The 12935-nt window shown below is 42.4% G+C and overlaps 1 protein-coding gene across 4 annotated transcripts in view; it reads left to right on the forward strand.

The window, feature by feature from the left end:
• shc2 (SHC (Src homology 2 domain containing) transforming protein 2) overlaps window positions 1–10658 on the forward strand; it is a 28782-nt gene extending 18124 nt beyond the window's left edge. For all 4 annotated transcript variants that reach the window (XM_018728031.2, XM_018728029.2, XM_018728030.2 and 1 more), the window contains 9 exons: window positions 475–528; window positions 640–691; window positions 1308–1434; window positions 2318–2486; window positions 3029–3125; window positions 3760–3930; window positions 4060–4349; window positions 6894–7064; window positions 8841–10658. In XM_018728031.2, coding sequence (XP_018583547.1) covers window positions 475–528; window positions 640–691; window positions 1308–1434; window positions 2318–2486; window positions 3029–3125; window positions 3760–3930; window positions 4060–4349; window positions 6894–7022 — 1089 coding nt within the window. In that variant the 3' untranslated portion in view covers window positions 7023–7064; window positions 8841–10658. The remainder of the gene's footprint in view (window positions 1–474; window positions 529–639; window positions 692–1307; window positions 1435–2317; window positions 2487–3028; window positions 3126–3759; window positions 3931–4059; window positions 4350–6893; window positions 7065–8840) is intronic.
• The last annotated feature ends 2277 nt before the right edge of the window (window positions 10659–12935 follow it).

A 12935-nucleotide genomic window follows, 5' to 3' on the forward strand; every position in this document is an offset into this window, starting at 1 on the left:
AGCAAATACCTTTGCATCTGCTCTCATAGTGTTTGAGCAGAATTACATTACATTTTCCATACACTGCTATATTGAACTTTAGATAATAAAGGGAGAAATATCCATGTATAGCATGTACCGAGGCTAGGTCAATATATTTTGAGGTTCATGATTCTATAAGGGGTGGGCACAACGCGTTTGGCCAGAGTCTGCTGTGTGGCAGGTCTGGGGTTCGAGCCCTGCTTGGGGTGCCTTGCGATGGACTGGCATCCCGTCCAGGGTTTGACCTCATCCCCTGTAGCCTTGTGCCCTGTGTTGCCGGGTTGGGCTCCGGTTGTCCGCAACCCCGCTTGGGACAAGTAGTTGTGGTTGTTGTGTGTGTGATTCTACAAGGTTTGATGCATAGAGACAGTTTTCTACCACTGTTATGTTCTCACTAGAAGTGCTGTCCAGTGGTACTGTTCACTCAGAACTGTGTTGTCTTTCCTGTGCCAGGTGATCGCACACCACCCCATGCAGTCCATCTCCTTTGCTTCCGGAGGAGACACGGTGAGGATCGACCATTCAAGCACAGCTGCAGCCACCATTTCATTTGAACTCTGAGGATTTTAACTCCACTGCCCTTGATTTAAATTGAAATTGTTCCCTATTCTGTTTCAGGACACGCCGGATTATGTTGCCTACGTTGCCAAAGATCCTGTCAATCAGAGAGGTTAGTGTCTGAATCCTCAAATCTGTTTTTCGGTTCTGCTGTCTCACAGCATCTGGGTGGTGCGAGAGGATGTGGGTTCAATCCCTGCTCAGTCTGTGTGGACTTTGCATGTTCTCCCTGTGTCTGCGTGGGTTTCCTCTGGGTGCTCTGGTTTCCTCCCACAGTCCAAAGACATGCTGTTCAGATTCACCCGTAGTGTGCGAGTAACAGAGTGTGTTCCACTGATGTATGGATGAGTGACCCAGTGTAAGTAGTGTATCTAGCAGCGTAAGTCACCGCGGTGAATAAGGTGTGTGGGCTGATAACACTACGTAGAGTTCATTGGAAGTTGCTTTGGAGAAAAGCGTCTGCAGAATAAATAAATGTAAATATAAATGTTGCAAATGCAGTTTTGGAAAATTTGTTGATGAGTATAAAAAACCAAAAGATAGAATACTTATTCCAAATTGCTCCTGTACCATTACCCAGCTGTATAAATTTGTAAATAATTGTAAGTAGCTAAACATTGTAAGTGACTTTTAGAAAAGCGTCATATAAATGAATAAATGTAAATGTAAAAGACAGAATGTACATTTTATGTAAATTGACATGCACTTTGACCTTTGACCCTTCCAAGCCTGTCACATCCTGGAATGCTGCGACGGCCTGGCCCAGAGTGTCATCAGCACCATCGGACAAGCCTTTGAACTGCAGTTCAAGCAGTATTTACACAGCCCGCCCAAAGCCATCCCCGCACTAGACAGGTGGGGGTACTGGTCCGCATCCAAAACACCAAATCACACGGGGAGCAACCACTGCACGATCAGACTACCATAACCCAACACATGAGGATACCATGGAAATCTTGAATGTGTCTACTTAGAGACTTAACATGCACACGATATTACTTTATCAGACTCAGTTTGAAACCCTCAATAGACACCTTTCTCATCACGTTCATTCACACAGTTCCTTATGTTCGTGTTATGTTCAACACTCATCTGAACACACGACTCACTTCGCCCATGATCTCGTAAGTTCATGTAAGGTGTGAATGTTCATGCTCTATAACTTTATGATGATGCCCGAATAAACCTTTACAAAGCTACTCCTGTAATGTAACGTAAATGTTTATATGTATCTCAAAAAATATTATTACTAGGAAGGTGATCAGGAATCGTCGATATTCTGATAAAGTTTTATGTAGCTGCTCGTGTGATGAACGTTGGTTCGTATGGTGGAAAGAAAGTAACTGTACTTAAGAATCACACGTCTTCATCTAAGTGTCTCTTCCTGCTAATGTAACGAACACATTGTATTTTCTATGAGATGTACGTTGCTTTGGAGAAAAACATCTGCTACATGAATACATATAAATGTAATTTTATGGTCGAAATTAAAAATTCCACATTCTGAAATATATCTTTTAATCAGAACTTATATTTAAAAACAGGTGAAATTCTGTCCACTGCGAGAGGTCTATTTCTTTGAAACATGCCACTGATTTAGTCATTATTTCAAATCTGTACCTCAGCAACAGAGAAAAATAGGTAACGGTTTATGAGTACTGAGCTATAACTTAATCGTATGTTTCATTTGCCCTCTAACAGTGATATGACATTCGTTACTCATATGCTTTGGCTTTAGGAATATCAGGACAGACGAATCAGCATGGGGTGATGATGACGATGCCACGGAGCACGACTATTACAACAGCATCCCTGGGAAGGAGCCCCCACTTGGTGGCGTGGTCGACTCCAGGCTGAGGCCTCCTGGGGCCCTATTAGGCCACATGCACACCCAGCCACAAAGCAAGGTAGTCCTTATACTCAACCTGCAGACTGATGACTCACATTGATGTACAGGTGGTCCCCGATTTACGATGGTTCGACTTTTTCGACTTTACGATGGTGAGCTGGTGGTAGACATTCAGTAGAAACTGTACTTCGAATTTTGATTTTTGATTATTTTTTTTTTGTGATGCTCTCTCCAATGCTGGGCAGCAGCAGCGATCCGCATCTCCCAGTCTGTCATGCATAGGTGCGTATTAGGTGTATTAAATGCATTTTCGATTCACGATATTTTCGACTTATGATGGGTTTTGCGGAATGTAACCCCTTTGAAAATCGGGGACCACCTGTGCTTTAAGTGGCTAAGTTATGGAGACTTACAATGTCAGCGGTGTTCCCTGCTTTATGTTTTATGTCGCATCAAGGGTGTGTGTATTGAAAGGTAACATCAGTAAAGCTGATAGAATCAGCCCTGACATCATTAACTAGGTGACCTGCATTTAGTTATAGCAGATTTCCCATCAGTGACCCTCATTATGACATGTTTGTTGGACATCTGCTCTATTAGTCAGGGTCTCCATCAAGGAGAGAGACTTCCCACCCTCCAGGACAGCTGTGCTATGAGGTCCACTGGGATACAGAGGGCAGCAGCAGCGGCAGCTCAGGTGAGACCCCATGTGGTATGTGATCACACAGCAAAGGACCGTATTCAAAATGATTTATAGTACACAACTAAACATAAACTTAAAATCTCCAAGGTGACATGTTGTTACAGTGTTGCAAAGGAAAATAAAAAGTAATAAATGCTGCACCGGACAGTAATGTAGAGGTATTTTGTTTCGTACACATTACCTCCTCCATTGATTTTTGATAATCACTTGTCGTAATGCGAGGGAGGCTGTGGTCTGGAGCCTATCCTGGAAGCCTAGGGTTTGAAGCAGGGTTCACCATTCCATTGCAAGGCAATAACACACACACGTTCATACACTAAGGGCAATTTAGAGTCGCCAGTCCACCTGAAATCGATGTCTTTGGACTGCTGGAGGAAACTGGAGCACAAGGAGGAAGCCCACACACACAGAGGGAAAACACACCCACGCAGACTGAGTCAGATTCGAAGCCACACTCGAACCCACAGTCCAGGAACTGTGAGGCACGGATGCTGCCTGCTATGCCACCAACGGTACATCCGTGTAAAAGAAACGTTCCTTACAGCACGACTAGCTAGTCACTGTGCAGAATAACACAAATGTTTATTGTGCAGAGAGTAAATGAAGGGGCGTTTCATGTGATGTTCAGGTATGACCTCAGATGGGTACCTACGTGCAGATGGACAGCCTACAGGGAGCCGTGACTACGAGGAGCACCTGTATGTTAACACTCAGAACTTGGAGGGTCTGGAGCTGGGGGCTGATGGCGCCCGAGGGGGCCGTGGCCTGGAAAGCCCCAAGAAGGACATATTTGACATGCGTAAGTGTGACTAAGAGCATGCTAAGACCCGTAAGCCAAGTGCTGAAAGGCTATTGTACGCAGGCTGGTTTAGTGGTTTCTCAGTCACGTGGGAGATAATTCCCCTCCCTTAACACTGTTGGCTTACAGGGCCTTTCGAGGATGCTCTGAAGCTTCATGAGGCGGGCGGCGTGTGCATGCTGGAGGACCGGTGGCCCAGCCCGCCGCGTCGTCGTGCCCCCATTGCCCCTACGGAGGAGCAGCTGCGCCGTGAGGCCTGGTACCATGGCCGCATGAGTCGGCGCGATGCCGAGAGGCTGCTGGCACGTGACGGTGACTTCCTGGTGCGCGACAGTGCCACCAACCCAGGACAGTACGTCCTGACGGGCATGCATTGCGGGCTGCCCAAACACTTGCTGCTTGTGGACCCCGAGGGCGTGGTGAGTGGAACACTGTTCACGACCCTGGCGCTACATCCATCCAGACTAGTGCTCTGAATACTGGTGTTCACCTCACATTCCAGTTGCTCTGTTTAAGTGATTCGTTGTGTTTCAGGTCCCAGCGAATCAGAGACCAGTTAAATTGTTTTCTCCAAAACCTTCGCAGCTGCGCCTTCGAGGACCAGGGCTAACCCTTACTAATTCATTGCACCAGCAGGACAACAGCAGGCATGGCCAGCGCTAGGGGTTTTTGGCACCCGCTAGGCATGAGTCAATCCGGCACCCTTTAAAATTCTCTAAATTCTCCAAATGAATGAAAGTTCTGCACACATGCCCACATATAACAAAAAATATTTCTACTTTAGATGTGTGTACTGTATATACATAGAGATTGTGAATGGAAAATAAAACTGAAATTTGTAAATAAAATATTTCCTAAATAATTTTTTCTGATAACACGTATGTGAACTTTATATATGCGCAGAACACAAATTTATACCTGAATGAGTGAAAAATGAAGGGAAAACTTATTTTCAAGATTGAAGTTCGTTAAGGGAACAAATGCTTGAACTGGCAATTCATTTAATAGAAAACGTTTCCAATAAAGCCGCAACATTTCAAGGGGCGGTGATGCATCGTACAATGTTTCTGTAATATATAATGTGGCATATCTTCAATTTTCTAACCAAACTGTTTATTATTAAGCACATTTTTTAATTTAAAAAAATTTCAAGATTTTAATTTGTTTTTTTAAATTTAGTTGCAAAATTTAGCACTCCAAATTTTTGCGCCCCTAAGGGGATTCACTGCTGTCACCTATTTCTAATACTGGAGCCGAGAGTAGGAACAGAAAGGGATTGCATGAATAACTCCGTCGCCTCCGTCTGTTCTTACCAAGTTTACCACAAGAGACCAAGACATTTCCAAAGGAGCACTGCAACATCTGTGACTAAAAACACAGCAGTTGCCTTCTGTGCAGTATCACTACCCACATCAACTGATTAGTCATAGTGTTTTCACAGTGGGTTTTGTCACGGTGTATATGTGGAAATATGTAAATCATGTCAGCCAACTACTACTATTGCAAATATTAATATGAGTAATCATAAAAACAATCATGAAACTATTTCAAATATAAACAGTTGTATTCTTGAGTTAAAAAACCTTAGAAGCGTTTTATTCCGTTCTCGAAGTCTGAGCTTTACCCTGGGGAGCGCACAGCCGTCATTTTGCACCAGACTGCACGCTACATATTGACTGCAGTGGTGAAGGATGAGTTTTAATTAGCTAATTGAATCAGGGTTCATTAGAAAGATTGAAGAGAAATATTGAAAGAGCTACAGTGACTCATCTAAGGAACTAAGATGTATGTCCCGTCTGCAGTGATTTAAGAGTATGCTTAGCAGCTGAAACTTGAGGGTCATCATGAGCACGTGTTCTGTAGAGCTGCCTTTATGTTGATCATTTTGTCCAGAAGGAAGTCAAACCTCCCTGGCTCAGCAAGAACATCACCATCCACTTCATGATGCTCATGATCTCCCTCTATGTATATATATATATATATATATATATATATACACACACATTTAGCTGCCACTTTTCTCCAAAGAATCTTACATTGTTAGTCTACCTACAATTATTATTGGGTAATTTTACCAGAACCATTTTTAGAGTAAGTACCTTGCTCAGGGTACTACAACCAGAAGTTGGGATCAAACATTTGGGTCCAAAGGCCACAGCTCTAATCCCTCCACTACTAGCTCAGCTCAACTCAACTCTGACATACACATATATACATACACACACATATAAGGGGGCACGGAGTCGTAGCGGGCTTGGCCGGGGTCTGCTCTCTGGTGGGTGTGGAGTTCGAGCACTGCTTCTACATATATATATGATGAGTCACTATATACAGTGTATATATATATATATATATATATATGGGGGGTAATATACGGCAGGTAGCCCTTGAGGTACGGCGGGTTTCACAACCTTTTCATAAATTGACTTAAGAAAGTCCCCACAAGAAGATGTAAGAGTATATATACTAAAGCATATTTAAACAACATGCATGAGCACTATGTTGTATAATAGGGCTGTGTTGTATAATTTCAGTAATTTTAGACATATTGATGTTAAAATAAAACTAATGTAGAATAATAATAATATAGATACAATACAGTACTGTAACTACCGTATCTTTTTGTGCTGCACTGTAATTTTCACTTTAATTTCGAAATGTTTTCTTTCGGATTTTCTCTTCTGCAACACTAGAATACTCAGCCATAGAATCACAAACAAAACGTCCTGTAAATATAACAAAGTTTTTTGCAAATATAAGGCAGTCGCTGATACTGAGTCAGTAATAAATGTGGGTGTGTTATGGCAGCCTATGTTATTGTACAGCGGGACTTGAGAATATAAGAAGGTCGATGGGACGGCTGTTGTATAGGTTGTAAGTTGAGGACCATTTCTGTGTGTGTGTGTGTTTTGGGAGTTTGCTAAGAGATAGCTCATGCTCTCCAATCTTTTTGCATCTGACAGGTCCGCACAAAGGACATGCTGTTTGACAGCATCAGTCACCTGATAAATTATCATCTGAAAAATGAGCTGCCCATTGTAGCAGCAGAAAGCGAACTACACCTCAAGCAAGTAGTCTGCCGGAAACAGTGACCCCTCCCCAACTTCCTTTTAACTTTCTAAACCTTTAACATGGTAAGTTCTCAGCTTTTCGGCTTAAACTACAGTTAAGACGTAACAAACTAACGTGTTTTGTGATTGAATATCCTCTTTAGAATTTACCTCCTTACTTTGTATTCACCTTAATTGTGGGATCGTTAGTCAAGGCCAGTGGTTTGAAAACCCTGGTCTTTCACATTTTCCCTTTACAGGCAATCCCCGAATTACAAATGAGCTCCGTGTCCCCAATGTGTCTTTAAGTCGGATTTTGACATAAGTCGGAACAGTTAGGTATCCAGTGTCAGTTTTTCAAACGTTTGTCTTAGTTTACAATATACTATGTACCTTTCTATGCATAAAAAACATTAAAGAAACACTTAGGATACACTAAAACATCTTTAATATAACAATACAGTAATAATAATACAATGTAATGATAATAATATAATAATAAATATAACTACAGTATTTATAATAGAGAGAGACATAGAAAGAGGTAATAGTAAATGTTGCTACTGTCATGATGAACAGAGGACACGGAGGAGGCTGAACCCAAGTGCAGGATCGTTTATTCAGAATCAAAAGGCTAGATGTGCTCTCGTGGTTCGATCGAGAGAGACAGTGTGTTCGCTTTTCCATTGTTCGTTGGCGTTTCAGCTTTCGCTTTATTATTTACTTTTTAGTTTCAGTCCTGATCATTTCTTTTTTCTTGGATGCATCTCTACCACTTGCATCACATTTGCACTTTGGTGCCATGGTTAGGAGGGTAAAAACAAAAAAATTAAAGCCAAATACAGTAACACACACAAGACACTTAACAGCAACGTGGTCTGACTGAAAAGTAGGAAGTCTGTCCTACTTCGGTCTTGCACCCCGCCCATGAGCCAATGTTTTGATGCGCTTCGCAAAGTGCCCGCTTATTATTATGAACCATTCTATATGCAGTATAGGGGGCATGGTGACGCTCTCTGGTGGGTCTGGGGTTCGAGTCCCGCTTGGGATCCTCTACGATGGACTGGCGGCCCATCCTGGGTGTGTCCTCTCCCCCTCTAGCTTTACGCCCTGTGTCGCTGGGTTAAGCTCCGGTTTGCTGTGACCCTGCTTGAGACAAGCGGTTTCAGCCTGTGTGTATATACAGTAATGCACATTTTTAATATAATGTGCTTAATTATGAAGTTTTCATTTTATTGTTAGTTAAAGGTGACAAAAAAAAATCGACTTCCGGTCAGCAAGGGGGTGATTTGTAAGTACGTCTTGTATGTTCGTTACTCGAGGACTGCCTGTATTAGATTTTTTATGAGACACAAACTAGTTAATTAGTACAGAACTGTAAAAATGAATTGAACAAATACTTACCTGAGTAAAAACTAAAAATTATTGACATTGTATTAATTGTAATCACAGATTAATTGTAATAATATATGTTATTTTGCATTTTTTCAAAGACAAAGAAAGATAAACACATTTACTTATCTTTTCAGTGTTCAACCAAGACCAAAATTTGGATCCAGTGGTCCAATACAATCCAACCTTATAATTTCATTTTTTTCATGGTATTGGAAAAACAGCTATTTCATAACACTGGCTGTTGCATCTATCCAGATTTTTCTTCTAGTGTATCTTCTCAGAAGCACTATGGCAGGGCAGGGTACCCAGTGGTACTTGACACAGCGACCTACAGACGACAACTCTATGCAATCCAGCTATGCTATAGATTATAACACTATGCTATCAGATGCTTTGCTACGCTTTAATACCTGTACTCTTCAATGCGATCTACTGATGCCTAATGGGGCTCTTCTTTTCTGCCAGGAACAAGTATGCCCCAGTAGGACCCTGAGCAGCCTAGGGTATGATGCCTTGGCCCAGCGCTGGACATTAACTTGGAGCTCTTTCCATGCTTCCGCCGAGCTCATGTACAGAGGCACTCTGCTTGTGGGTGGGCCTGCACCCAGCAGGGTACCCGATCCACTGATTTCCACCAAGCCTTTCAGGTAACGCCGGCAGGGTGTTCTGCATGTCGTTTGATCCACAGAGAGAGAGGTGGACTGATCAGGGGGATCAGTCTCAGCCTCAGCAGGGAAGCATCTGGGAAAGACTTGATGCCTGATGTGGGTTGTGCTGGGTGTGTGATCTTAGCCTGTTTCAACTCTCATATCCTGTTGGGAAAGACAAGAAAAATCAAGATGACAGCCTGCTTTGAGACTGGCTTGTTCTTTTTTAAAACACCAAGAGGATCTGGGCAGGTCTTCCACGTGTCCAAGATCTTTCGGGGGGATTACGGCTGCAGTGGAGTTACTTCATGTGTGGGACATGATCTCCGTCATAATTATATTGAACTGAAACCACTGTTTGTTTCTGATGTTCTTTGAAGTTCAGTGACGGTGTCTTTTCATTACAGGTATTACAGCTGCTTAGAATGGGTATTTTCGTCCTGTTTTGCCAATAAACACATTATACTGAAGAGTACCCTTCCGCTGAGAAAAATAAGCCATGTGCTATAAATAGTTTTACGCTTAAAGAGGGTGTGTTTACTTTTACTGGCATAAAATGTACAGATAAAGTTTCTTTCGGGTGTTATCACGAAAAGCAATGCTCCAATTCCTATTCTCTCCCCACACCTTGTTTTATTAAAGTTTATTATAGACAGTTTAAATTTTATCTCAAGACCAAGGATTGAATCATGCGGCGACTATGAAGTCTCATGTCGCCTTCGTATCTATGAGGATTCTCTCCACGTTAAAAAGCAACTTGGAGGTTTCTGATCCTCATCAGTATTGCACAAATACGTTGCAAATATGCAGATTTTGCAACACTGCACCTCACTTGTACCTACTACCCATGACAGCCCCCCCCCCAACAGAGAGCAGAGGAAACTGTATCCCCCACAACTGTGAACATGTGTCAGGAAAATGGAAAGAAGGGTGATGGAATGGATTCTGACCATCTCCTCTGATATAGTGCGAATAGTGAGTCACCCGCTTCTTCTCAGTCTGCGTTCCGCCACTTTTGTAGGCTGGCGTAGCACACTTGGAGGAAGTAGCCGGACATCTGATTCTAGCTGAAGCCCCGAAGATGCCACGCGACCTGTAGGTGCGGTTATAAGAACAGGGAGGGGGAGGTGACACCCACAACCCCCCCAACCTTGATTTCCACTGTAAAGAGTGTAGCAGCTTACTGATGTGCCCCTGGGGAGACCCCTCAAATCACTATTCATTCCTTCATTTGTAAGGTGTTATTTGTCTCAGTACACAGTCAGCAGAGTTGCTTCATTTTCTTGAACAATGGACAGATGCAGAACCATACTCTGTGCTCCTCTGTGTGAGCGTGTCCCCTTGTGGCCCGCTTCATTTCCGTTACACATTCCCTTCTGCAAGGTAAGACTGTGAATACGGTAAAGTGCTGAAACCAGTTGCTCCTGCTGGTCTCCTTGCTATCAGTCAGAAAGCTGATTCCGTCAAATTACCACCATATCAGTCCCCAAGAGCAAAGAGCAGTGCCTTAGTTGTCGAATCGTCCACCTGTTTTGCTTTTCACTCCACCGAAAGGAAAACTGTTAATGTCTCCGGTCACAAGTACATTTATTTATTTAGCAGACGCTTTTCTCCAAAGCGACTTCCAGTGAACTCTATGTAGTGTTATCAGCCCACACACCTTATTCACCAAGGTGACTTACACTACTTACAATGGGTCACTCATCCATACATCAGTGGATGACACACTCTCTCTCTGTCACTCACACACTGTGGGAGAACCTGAACAGCATGTCTTTGGACTGTGGGGGGAAACCAGAGCACCTAAATGAAATCCACACAGACACTGTGAGGACATGCAAACTCCACGCAGACTGAGCGGGGTTCAAACCCACATCCTCTCACACCGCTGCCCCATGTACCATGCTTATAAGCCAGGGGTAGGCAATGATGACCCTAAAAGATAGAATGGGTTTGTAATTTATAGCATTCTGATTGTTTATTGATTTAATTATTATGATGGAAAGGTAACGCTACTGCTATTGTTTAACTCTGAATATGTTACCTGTCTCCAGTTGCGCGGGAGAACAGAGCTATTGGTCCAGCCCCTGAGAAACTATTTTTGTTCTTGATTGCTATGCATTTGTTGTCACTTGGTGGCTGCCCACTGCAAGTTTCCTGTAAGTAGTCCACTATGCCATGTGAGTCACAGAGCTGGTGCCACACTGCATATGTGCTGTCACCGACCTGGCTGCAAAACTGCTGCGTTAGGGATCCCACGATGGTTGCGGCAGCCCCAGGAGGCTCTGTGTTCTAGTTGAGCAGGTGGAATGTGGTTTTCTTTATCTGTCTATCTGACATAACTGGCACGAGTTTCCTCAAACGCCTGCTTTCTCAGGACGTACTTGTATTTGCCTCTTCTTTGAACTAAATGGTATTTTCAATAAATGTCTTTAAAACAAAATGAAAGGTGTGTTTCTGAGTGCATGACACATTATGAAACTATCATCGTTTCCAGTAAGCGGTTAAAAGTGCAGACAAAATTAGTTCAGCCTTAATGGGACGTGACATTAACCACAAAAAGGATTCGTTTGCAAAAAGCAGAGTGCGCTGCAGCTGTATTGGAGAGTTTGTGGTACTTCCACAATTTAGAGAACAAGTTTTATATTTGTTCACTTACCAACTGAATGTCTTTACACTGATTAAATTTATGGTACATATGCTACATTGTAGTTATAGTTTATGCAGTATCTAGAAATAGTATAAAGACAGCTGGTAGTGTAGGGGTTAGAGCTGCTACTTTTGGACCTAAAGGTCACAGGTTCACATCCCACCTCCAGCTGTTGTACCCTTGAGGAAGCTGCTAACCCAAAAAGGTTTTTCAGTAAAAAAAAAAAAAAATTTCCCAGCTGTATAAATTGGTAAATAATTGTTAGTAGCTTAAGATTGTAAGACACTTTGAAAAAAAGCATCAGCTAAATGAATGAAGGTAAATGCTGGTACCTCTATAGTAATTGAATGAACAGAGTATGAAATAAACAGTCTGAGTAGTTGAAGAAAGGTTATGCTAAAGCAGTGCACTTGATATACTTGGGTATTCTTCGAATCCATTGCTTCTTGAACATCCTGTGCATTCAAAGTTGATTTTTATCAGTATTTCCACTTTAACCCAGTTACTGATGGTGTTGAGTCAGGTGCTGATGGATCTTACGACAAGCAGCCTTGCAGGTTAAATGTGAAAATACATAATTGTTCTAAATGGGAAATATGTTGCCAACACTGCACGGCACAGTCCCCTGGTATGTGTCACCAGGAATAGAGCTAATGTCCTGGAGTCAGTGTCCCTGGGTTCTTGCGTAAATGCAGCTTACATAGTATCTGTAATATTTATACTTTAATCTACTGTGCAAAGCATATTTGACCTTTTCTGATTTCCTCTCCTTTTGCAAGTCAGCCATTAAATTTGATCTGATATCCTTTGTCAGTTCCAGGAATACATGAATGGGGACAGGAAGAGAAAAACTGACACCATCATTCTGATGTCATCATGATGTTAGTTTTGATGAAATGATAAAAATAATAATGGTGTCACTTTTTTTGTTTCTCAGGTTTCAATCATATATGCTAGAACTGATAAAATGATTTGATCAGACAATGTCAAAAAGCTGGAAAAATGGCAAAAACAGTAAAGGGGCAAACACTTTTTCACAGCATTATAAACTGCATAGACTATACAGACAATACACAATATAGCACTGGGAGGTCATCACACATCTGTTAACAAGTATATAGGCAAGTTCTAGTGCCATTCATTTCAGCCTTCTATCTGGTCTTTTACCTATAGCTTCTACACACAGAGCAGCTCAGCCAGTTAGACGTAGGTGGAACGGGGGAGTTTCTGAAACAAGTTTGGAACCGATCTGGGCTTCAGACC

Source organism: Scleropages formosus, chromosome 9 (assembly GCF_900964775.1).
Source record: "Scleropages formosus chromosome 9, fSclFor1.1, whole genome shotgun sequence".
Lineage (NCBI taxonomy): Eukaryota > Metazoa > Chordata > Actinopteri > Osteoglossiformes > Osteoglossidae > Scleropages > Scleropages formosus.